At 45.3% G+C, this 11,596-nt stretch overlaps 1 protein-coding gene across 1 annotated transcript in view; it reads left to right on the forward strand.

Annotated features, from left to right (window-relative positions):
- LOC308321239 (uncharacterized protein) overlaps positions 1 to 5,206 on the forward strand; it is a gene marked incomplete at its 3' end in the record, with an annotated part of 12,696 nt that extends 7,490 nt beyond the window's left edge. Inside the window, exons 5-7 of the mRNA XM_080772079.1 lie at positions 3,204 to 3,367; positions 4,500 to 4,685; positions 4,770 to 5,206. Coding sequence (XP_080628205.1) covers positions 3,204 to 3,367; positions 4,500 to 4,685; positions 4,770 to 5,206 — 787 coding nt within the window. The remainder of the gene's footprint in view (positions 1 to 3,203; positions 3,368 to 4,499; positions 4,686 to 4,769) is intronic.
- Positions 5,207 to 11,596: the final 6,390 nt, after the last annotated feature.

Raw genomic sequence — 11,596 nt, forward strand, 5'->3', positions numbered from 1 at the left:
TAACTCCAGATGAGCAGTATGGAGGTGTTTATGTTCACTAACTCCAGATGAGCAGTATGGAGGTGTTTATGTTCATTAACTCCAGATGAGCAGTATGGAGGTGTTTATGTTCACTAACTCCAGATGAGCAGTATGGAGGTGTTTATGTTCACTAACTCCAGATGAGCAGTATGGAGGTGTTTATGTTCACTAACTCCAGATGAGCAGTATGGAGGTGTTTATGTTCACTAACTCCAGATGAGCAGTATGAAGGTGTTTATGTTCACTAACTCCAGATGAGCAGTATGGAGGTGTTTATGTTCACTAACTCCAGATGAGCAGTATGGAGGTGTTTATGTTCACTAACTCCAGATGAGCAGTATGGAGGTGTTTATGTTCACTAACTCCAGATGAGCAGTATGGAGGTGTTTATGTTCACTAACTCCAGATGAGCAGTATGGAGGTGTTTATGTTCACTAACTCCAGATGAGCAGTATGGAGGTGTTTATGTTCACTAACTCCAGATGAGCAGTATGGAGGTGTTTATGTTCACTAACTCCAGATGAGCAGTATGGAGGTGTTTATGTTCACTAACTCCAGATGAGCAGTATGAAGGTGTTTATGTTCACTAACTCCAGATGAGCAGTATGGAGGTGTTTATGTTCACTAACTCCAGATGAGCAGTATGGAGGTGTTTATGTTCACTAACTCCAGATGAGCAGTATGGAGGTGTTTATGTTCACTAACTCCAGATGAGCAGAATATGAAGGTGTTTATGTTCACTAACTCCAGATGAGCAGTATGAAGGTGTTTATGTTCACTAACTCCAGATGAGCAGTATGGAGGTGTTTATGTTCACTAACTCCAGATGAGCAGTATGAAGGTGTTTATGTTCACTAACTCCAGATGAGCAGTATGGAGGTGTTTATGTTCACTAACTCCAGATGAGCAGTATGGAGGTGTTTATGTTCACTAACTCCAGATGAGCAGAATATGAAGGTGTTTATGTTCACTAACTCCAGATGAGCAGTATGAAGGTGTTTATGTTCACTAACTCCAGATGAGCAGTATGGAGGTGTTTATGTTCACTAACTCCAGATGAGCAGTATGGAGGTGTTTATGTTCACTAACTCCAGATGAGCAGTATGGAGGTGTTTATGTTCACTAACTCCAGATGAGCAGTATGGAGGTGTTTATGTTCACTAACTCCAGATGAGCAGTATGGAGGTGTTTATGTTCACTAACTCCAGATGAGCAGTATGGAGGTGTTTATGTTCACTAACTCCAGATGAGCAGTATGGAGGTGTTTATGTTCACTAACTCCAGATGAGCAGTATGGAGGTGTTTATGTTCACTAACTCCAGATGAGCAGTATGAAGGTGTTTATGTTCACTAACTCCAGATGAGCAGTATGGAGGTGTTTATGTTCACTAACTCCAGATGAGCAGTATGGAGGTGTTTATGTTCACTAACTCCAGATGAGCAGTATGGAGGTGTTTATGTTCACTAACTCCAGATGAGCAGAATATGAAGGTGTTTATGTTCACTAACTCCAGATGAGCAGTATGAAGGTGTTTATGTTCACTAACTCCAGATGAGCAGTATGGAGGTGTTTATGTTCACTAACTCCAGATGAGCAGTATGAAGGTGTTTATGTTCACTAACTCCAGATGAGCAGTATGGAGGTGTTTATGTTCACTAACTCCAGATGAGCAGTATGGAGGTGTTTATGTTCACTAACTCCAGATGAGCAGAATATGAAGGTGTTTATGTTCACTAACTCCAGATGAGCAGTATGAAGGTGTTTATGTTCACTAACTCCAGATGAGCAGTATGGAGGTGTTTATGTTCACTAACTCCAGATGAGCAGTATGAAGGTGTTTATGTTCACTAACCCCAGATGAGCAGTATGAAGGTGTTTATGTTCACTAACTCCAGATGAGCAGAATATGGAGGTGTTTATGTTCACTAACTCCAGATGAGCAGTATGAAGGTGTTTATGTTCACTAACTCCAGATGAGCAGTATGAAGGTGTTTATGTTCACTAACTCCAGATGAGCAGTATGAAGGTGTTTATGTTCACTAACCCCAGATGAGCAGTATGGAGGTGTTTATGTTCACTAACTCCAGATGAGCAGTATGGAGGTGTTTATGTTCACTAACTCCAGATGAGCAGTATGAAGGTGTTTATGTTCACTAACTCCAGATGAGCAGTATGGAGGTGTTTATGTTCACTAACTCCAGATGAGCAGTATGGAGGTGTTTATGTTCACTAACTCCAGATGAGCAGTATGAAGGTGTTTATGTTCACTAACTCCAGATGAGCAGTATGAAGGTGTTTATGTTCACTAACTCCAGATGAGCAGTATGGAGGTGTTTATGTTCACTAACTCCAGATGAGCAGTATGGAGGTGTTTATGTTCACTAACTCCAGATGAGCAGTATGGAGGTGTTTATGTTCACTAACTCCAGATGAGCAGTATGGAGGTGTTTATGTTCACTAACTCCAGATGAGCAGTATGGAGGTGTTTATGTTCACTAACTCCAGATGAGCAGTATGGAGGTGTTTATGTTCACTAACTCCAGATGAGCAGTATGGAGGTGTTTATGTTCACTAACTCCAGATGAGCAGAATATGGAGGTGTTTATGTTCACTAACTCCAGATGAGCAGTATGGAGGTGTTTATGTTCACTAACTCCAGATGAGCAGTATGGAGGTGTTTATGTTCACTAACTCCAGATGAGCAGTATGGAGGTGTTTATGTTCACTAACTCCAGATGAGCAGTATGGAGGTGTTTATGTTCACTAACTCCAGATGAGCAGTATGGAGGTGTTTATGTTCACTAACTCCAGATGAGCAGTATGGAGGTGTTTATGTTCACTAACTCCAGATGAGCAGTATGGAGGTGTTTATGTTCACTAACTCCAGATGAGCAGAATATGAAAGTGTTTATGTTCACTAACTCCAGATGAGCAGTATGGAGGTGTTTATGTTCACTAACTCCAGATGAGCAGTATGGAGGTGTTTATGTTCACTAACTCCAGATGAGCAGTATGGAGGTGTTTATGTTCACTAACTCCAGATGAGCAGTATGGAGGTGTTTATGTTCACTAACTCCAGTTGTCGCCCCCCCCCCCCCCCCCCCTCTCTCTCTCTCTCTCTCTCACAGCATCCAGACCAGTGTCTCTCTCTCTCGCCCTCATCCACCCTGCGTTGTCCCAGCAGCGCCTCCTCCTCCTCCCCCTCCTCCTCCCCTACGGACCACCCCCTGCCCCGCCGCGGCCCCCCGCCCGTCTCCTCCAGCTACGCCACCCTGCGCAGGACCGCCCCCAACCGGACCCCCTCTTGGGGCTCCGCTTGGGACGCCTCCACTCTGGGACGCCCAGGTGAGCAACTGGCTGCATACGCATCAACACAACGCAACGGTGGCGGTCTTGATATCGGAACTAGGTCGCTATAGTTCGTATCCCCGGACCGGCACGTTAAAATGACCACAGCTCTTTGAGCAAGGCATTGAACCGACCCCTACCATGAAATGTTCTATGAGCAGGGCCTGGCTGTAAACAAGTTCTTGAGCTTAGTCCAGTTACCCTGCAGGGTAAACATAGTACCTTTCCTTTCCTTAGTCCAGTTACCCTGGGTAAACATAGTACCTTTCCTTTCCTTAGTCCAGTTACCCTGGGTAAACATGGTACCTTTCCTTTCCTTAGTCCAGTTACCCTGGGTAAACATAGTACCTTTCCTTTCCTTAGTCCAGTTACCCTGGGTAAACTAGGCATACCATATTCTGAATTACCAAAAAGAGGACACATGCGCGCGTGCATGTGCATTTGTCAAAAAAGTTTGGCTCCTAAATTTTATAAAATATGGTCTATATTAGTTATGTATTTATTTAAAATCTAAATGAAAACTAGCCTATGACGACTAAAACTAAGACTATAAAATATATTGAGAATTTTGTCAACAAATAAAAACTACGGGTAGACTAAAAATGTCAGGAAGGGACTAATGGAGAAGAGATGCAGTATAAGTCATTTTACACTTGGTTGCACGCTGACAATATTTTCAGCAAGTGTAAAATAAGTCATTATGACGGCATCAAGGCCCGCCAAAATACATTTCAGTCGACTAAATCAACTGTAGTTGTGCAACACTACACAATAGACACGACACGACACGATGAAAGATACGTTTTTCTAAAACCTTGCCCAGAAAGGGCAGGTTAGAAATAGCTCGATAGTTCCTCAACACAGAGGGATCAAAGATTGTGTTTCTTGAGCCTATAACTACACAGCGGTCTTCAGGGAGTCTGGATGTTTAGCATGTCTCCAATCACACTGAACTGAAACATGGGAGTAGTTCTTTCAATCACACTGAACTGAAACATGGGAGTAGTTCTTTTAATCACACTGAACTGAAACATGGGAGTAGTTATTTTAATCACACTGAACTGAAACATGGGAGTAGTTATTTTCCACCACTTGGCGTCCTAACTTTCCCCTTCCTCTTCGTCTATAGGATCGGATCAGAGGAGTCTGAGCATCGGCCGATCCCACAGCTACACCTCCTCCTTCTCCTCCTCCTCCTCCACCCTACCCCGCCCTCCCTCCTCCTCCTCCTCCACCCTACCCCGCCCTCCCTCCTCCTCCTCCTCCTCCACCCTACCCCGCCCTCCCTCCTCCTCCTCCTCCTCCACCCTACCCCGCCCTCCCTCCTCCTCCTCCTCCTCCACCCTACCCCGCCCTCCCTCCTCCTCCTCCTCCTCCACCCTGCCCCGCCCCCCCAGAGGCGGAGCCAACCACCCTGCTCCGCCCACCACCTCCTCCGCCCTGCCCAGAGGAGGAGGAGGAGGCGGAGACTACGCCACTCCCTACGCCACTCTCTCTCCTCCTCCGCGGCGCTACGCCTCCGGGGCGTTGTACCGACAACCTCTGCTGCTCAGGCCCGACGGCACGGCGGCGCCCCCCCCCCACCCCCCCCACAGGGGTCCGGGGGGGGCGGAGCCGCTACGCCTGGACGTACCGCCCGAGACGGACTGGCGTCGGGACCTCCTGGAGTACCGGAGCGGCGCGCTGGCGCCCCCCAGAGGAGGACGGCCCCTCTACGGCCTCCTCCAGCGCCCCCCGCTGGCCACGCTGTGCTCCCTGTGCCGCCATCGCCCCGCCGAGCCACGGCGCCCCTACTGTCTGCCCTGCGCACTGCACCTGGCCCCCTCATGCCACTGAGAGCCACAGCTCCCCCTGCTGTCTGCCCTGCGCACTGCACCTGGCCCCCTCATGCCACTGAGAGCCACGGCTCCCCCTACTGTCTGCCCTGTGCACTGCACCTGGCCCCCTCATGCCACTGAGAGCCACAGCTCCCCCTACTGTCTGCCCTGCGCACTGCAGCTGGCCCCCTCATGCCACTGAGAGCCACAGCGCCCCCTACTGTCTGCCCTGTGCACTGCACCTGGCCCCCTCATGCCACTGAGAGCCACAGCGCCCCCTACTGTCTGCCCTGCGCACTGCACCTGGCCCCCTCATGCCACTGAGAGCCACAGCGCCCCCTACTGTCTGCCCTGCGCGCTGCACCTGGCCCCCTCATGCCACTGAGAGCCACAGCACCCCCTACTGTCTGCCCTGCGCACTGCACCTGGCCCCCTCATGCCACTGAGAGCCACAGCGCCCCCTACTGTCTGCCCTGCGCACTGCACCTGGCCCCCTCATGCCACTGAGAGCCACAGCACCCCCTACTGCTACTGGGGGATAGGACCAATTGACCTTTTGCAGACGGCGACCATGTTTTCCATCAGAGTTTTTGGAAGCACTCGTTTTCAGTGAAGCGACGTCCTACTGCCTCCTGCGTTGTGTGCTACTTCAAAACAGGTGGTACGCGGGAGCAGTTGAGTGATGTCTAACGAGCACTCCCAAACACTAACCCTCTGCACGGACAGAAAGCAGCTCATAACAACAACATGTCTACAGTGGATTTATAATTATGAAACAAACACTTTGAGGATAGAAAAAAATAATAATTCAAGCTTTTCGTAACAGCTGCAATTGTTGTTGAGTTTGACGTTCTTTAATATAATCAGATTAGGGACTTTTCTGATTGGATGAATGGGCGGTCTGTGGGAAGTATTTTCTGATTGGATGAGGGCGGTCTGTGGGAAGTTGCACCTCGTTGGCACCTTGCCCATTACCTTATAAGGTATAAGATGGCTGCGGTGTGCGTGTGGAGAATAGATGCTAAAGGGTTAATGCGTCCTCATAAGGTATAAGATGGGTTAATGCGTCCGTTCCTCTTCTCTCGTGTTCTTCGTTGTGTCGCGAGGATTTAGCTGAGGTTGTTTTGAGGTTGTAGTTCTGAAAAAGGGGGCAATTATCGCACGCACGCACACACACACACACACACACACACACACACACACGCACGCACACGCACGCACGCACAAAACTTGACCGGTTGTTGTTCTCTCGGTCGGTGGTGAAAAGTCCACACCGTGAGTACTCACAGCGCCTCCTACAGGCCGTTGAAAACCCGTGTCTCCAGAAACGACACCCATTGCACCCGTTTCTGAGACACAGAGGGGTTTGAACGCAGCCTCGATACGATGCAAGCGGACGCGCACGCATGCACCTTCAAAATGGCCGCGGCCACTATAGGTGTCCCACTTTGACTGTTATGCTAACGAGCGGCAGCTAACGATTCGATCGGATCAAAACATGGATTAAAGAATATAAACCCTCATGGAAAACATAGGCTACGGGTCTGGCGGGCTATAGGGTACTAATTTAACCTTATACGGTTCATAATGGGTCTGGCGGGCTCCGTGTTAAAACAAACATTTAAACCTGAACAGTATATAGCAACAAGTGTATTAACTGTAGGTGAGGAGTTCATCTGGATTCATTGAGGAGTTCATCTGGATTCATTGAGGAGTTCATCTGGATTCATTGAGGAGTTCATCTGGATTCATTGAGGAGTCCATCTGGATTCATTGAGCAGTTCATCTGGATTCATTGAGCAGTTCATCTGGATTCATTGCAGGAGTTCATCTGGATTCATTGAGCAGTTCATCTGGATTCATTGAGCAGTTCATCTGGATTCATTGAGCAGTTCATCTGGATTCATTGAGGAGTTCATCTGGATTCATTGAGCAGTTCATCTGGATTCATTGAGGAGTTCATCTGGATTCATTGAGCAGTCCATCTGGATTCATTGAGGAGTTCATCTGGATTCATTGAGGAGTTCATCTGGATTCATTGAGGAGTTCATCTGGATTCATTGAGGAGTTCATCTGGATTCATTGAGGAGTTCATCTGGATTCATTGAGGAGTTCATCTGGATACATTGAGGAGTTCATCTGGATTCATTGAGGAGTTCATCTGGATTCATTGAGGAGTTCATCTGGATTCATTGAGCAGTTCATCTGGATTCATTGAGCAGTTCATCTGGATTCATTGAGGAGTTCATCTGGATTCATTGAGGAGTTCATCTGGATTCATTGAGGAGTCCATCTGGATTCATTGAGGAGTTCATCTGGATTCATTGAGCAGTTCATCTGGATTCATTGAGCAGTTCATCTGGATTCATTGAGGAGTTCATCTGGATTCATTGAGGAGTCCATCTGGATTCATTGAGGAGTTCATCTGGATTCATTGAGCAGTTCATCTGGATTCATTGAGGAGTTCATCTGGATTCATTGAGCAGTTCATCTGGATTCATTGTGGATACATTTGGGATAAACTAATGTTTTTTTTGTGGGGTTTTTTCTAAACGTTGATGCTTCCATTTATTCCTGAAGTTGGACAGACACTGCACAATTATTTTCCTTTTCCAGTTTTGGCAACAAAATAATATTTGATTGCAATAGTATATTCCCAGTAATGCAACCATTTTAATATTTGCAACAATATTGAACACTTCAATTTATCCTGACAGAAACAAGGTGAAAGTTACAAACTGAGGTTTAAACTCAACACTGAAAACATGTCGGCTTTAAACCGGAGAGTAGCTCAAGAGTACTTTAAACTGTACTTTAAGAGTACTTTAAACTGGAGAGTAGCTCAAGAGTACTTTAAACTGTACTTTAAGAGTACTTTAAAATGTACTTTAAGAGTACTTTAAACTGGAGAGTAGCTCAAGCTCTGTCTTCCTTCCCTAATGTGATGAGAAATAAACATTATGAAGCAAGAACTGTCTTTTTGTCAATTTATTTGAACGTGCAGTCGTGCAGTCGTGCACACAGTTGCTTACAGTTAGTGGTGTACTCAATTGTTTCACTTAAGTAAAAGTACCAATACTGCAATTTAGAAGTATACTCCGTTACAAGTAAGTAAGTACGGAATTGAAAATGTATTTGAAAACTGCCTCCCCCTGGCCAGCCGGGGCGCCTGATGGAGGGGAAAGGAACTGGTTGGAATAACGTGTTCCTTCCACGCGCTACGTCCAACCAGGGAAACTGCCCCCTGTCAGGTGTAAAGGAGCAACTTGGACACTCAGGCATGAAGGAAGCATGAGTTCAAGTCCGTTGCTCTCCCCAGGTTGGCGGAGGGTGTGTAGAGCCCAGGATCACAGTATGTGATTGGCACAGGGGTGAAAAATGGGTTACAAAATCGTGGGATAAAAAATATATTAAAAAAAAAAAGAAAATGTATTTGAGTAGAAGTACAAAAGTATCGGCATCAAAATGTACTTAAAGTACTAAAAGGTTGTACGGTGCCACAGCGTTGGAAGCCCAACCTTATGAATATAATAATAATGTGACCAAATTTGACTGAGGGACTGCCATTGGATTTTCTTCTTTTTTTTTTCACGTCATATGAAAGCAGGGAATCGTAGCTTCAGATTGACATATTGGTTGTTTGACCCACCAGTTTGACCCACCAGTTGTGGAGATATGGCTTATAGAGTAATGTCTGGCAGAGAAACAGCGATTTGAGAAAACAGGCTTGAAAGGTTCACTTCTGTGGACTCTAACATTACACCTATAGCTACATGTTTAAGCATTTATTTCATATTTACATGTCTTCTGTGGACTCTAACATTACACCTATAGCTACATGTTTAAGCATTTATTTCATATTTACATGTCTTCTATGGACTCTAACATTACACCTAGCTACATGTTTAAGCATTTATTTCATATTTACATGTCTTCTGTGGACTCTAACATTACACCTATAGCTACATGTTTAAGCATTTATTTCATATTTACATGTCTTCTATGGACTCTAACATTACACCTAGCTACATGTTTAAGCATTTATTTCATATTTACATGTCTTCTGTGGACTCATGCACCTATAGCTACATGTTTAAGCATTTATTTCATATTTACATGTACTCTGTGGTCTCTAACATTACACCTATAGCTACATGTTTAAGCATTTATTTCATATTTACATGTACTCTGTGGTCTCTATAACATTACACCTATAGCTACATGTTTAAGCATTTATTTCATATTTACATGTCTTCTGTGAAGTGAAGTTTATTCCATTCTCTGACAGCTTTAAGTGAAGTGTATTCCATGCTCTTTGACAGCTCTAAGTGAAGTGTAAATAAATTCTTTCTCTTTTCTGAATGACAGTTTAGTGGTTAGAGTTTAAGGGAATTCCCTCTCAACTCATACCTGCTGGCCCAGAAATGGACAACAGGCTCGGCTGTAAAGTATATATATATATATATATATATATATATATATATATATATATATATATATCTGGTAAACAAAGTTTATAGACCTCGATCATATCTCCTCTGTGCCTCCTGTACACAAGAGGCTCATTCATAGTCTGGATTTTCGGTGGTGAGGTGACCACCGAACTACAACATGACGTCACGAGCTGCGGTGAAGAGCAAACCACCGCCACCGCTCCAGCCCTTTCTCTCTGTTTTTACTCACCACCGCTCGACGTTATTTCAGCTCCGGTGGTCAGCTCACCATGTGAATCCCTTGACTCCTTCAAAACCGCTCTCAAAGGGCACCTACGGATGGCTGCAATTCGAAACTGGCCCCTGTAAAATCTGAATCCCCCCCCACCCCCCCCCCCCCCTTTTCCCCTCACTGTATATATGTATCTTTTCCCTTTTTGCTTCCTTTATGATGAATTCCTGTTCTGTTCTTTAACTATTATAGAAGTGTCTATTTGTATGTCTCTAAATGTTTTGATGAATTGAACAATGTGGACCCTGTTGTAAACAAGTGTAAGGCTTGATTGGGTCGTCCACTCACAGTTAACAGTCTTTGTATTGAGTTTGTGCTTAAAATGTACTGTTAATACATATTTCAATCAATCAATCAAACCGAAATCCCAGACTATGAATATGCCTTAAATGTAGCTTGGACCGTAGGTTCAATAAGGAAGATCTTAACCAACGCTTTCATTCGGCCTTTCAGCACTACCATGACTCATCATCATCTGTTCTCAAATCCTAGCACTTTGCAGCAGCCAATCAGGTGATTTGACTCCGCCTTTAAATATCTCTGCCATTCTCCTTTCAGTTTGCAACAAGCAAGCTGTGCTCTCTCTGTGGCTCAAGGCCTATTCATAGTCTGGATTTTCGGTGGTGAGGTGACCACCGCTCCCCGTGGTGAGCTGACCACCGGAGCTGAAATAACATTGAGCGGTGGTGAGTAAAAACAGAGAGAAGGGCTGGAGCGGTGGTTTGCTCTTCACCGCGGCTTGTGACGTCATGTTGTAGTTCGGTGGTCACCTCAGTGACGTCATGTTGTAGTTCGGTGGTCACCTAACCACCGAAAAGTAGTGTATGAGCCTTTACACTACTTTTGAGCCTTTACACACTCAGTGCTCACATGAAGTGGCAGCTCAGTCACTAGCTATACCCTCTTTCAAATATCTTTAGCTGGGGCTAAGTTCAGAACTGCTGTTCTTGAAGAATTTTACCTCACTTCCTCCATGCGGCCTGCTCTCATCAAACAGCCTCCTGCAGACTACTCCAATCCAACAAGCTGGCTTCATTCCTCCCAGATGCAATGGCTGCCTCAATTCCAGCTTTCAACAGTTTGTATACTGCCATTATGAATTACCAATATTAAAAATAAAAAAGCCATTTGCTCTTACTGCTGCTTCAGCCAATGCTATTTATCATGCCTGCAATCCAGCTAATGCTAACTACCATGCTGCATATACAGCTAATACTGTCATGCCTGCAGCTAATGCTATCTATAGCCACTATCATGCCTACAATTCTGCTAATTATTAACTCATGCCTTTACTGCTGCTATTGCTGTTTACATGATCATTCATTATCATCATTATAGCTACTGCTCTAAAAGTATAGGTTACAAAGGTAACTCCAGTTTTATATCAAGAGATATTAGAGGAGGCAATCATTTATTTGCATGCAATGCACGTCTGTCTCCTGTGGGCTATCAAAGTGCAGTCGTTTATTAAATATTTTCATTTCAGGCTTCAGCTGCTGCTGGAACTATATAGTGGCCCTCTGGAGTGAGTGTGGGACTATAGTGGCCCTCTGGAGTGAGTGTGGAACTATAGTGGCCCTCTGGAGTGAGTGTGGAACTATAGTAGCCCTCTGGAGTGAGTGTGGGACTATAGCGGCCCTCTGGAGTGAGTGTGTAACTATAGTGGCCCTCTGGAGTGAGTGTG

This window comes from Protomyctophum bolini, assembly GCF_963924005.1.
Source record: "Protomyctophum bolini genome assembly, chromosome: 9".
Taxonomy (NCBI): Eukaryota; Metazoa; Chordata; class Actinopteri; order Myctophiformes; family Myctophidae; genus Protomyctophum; species Protomyctophum bolini.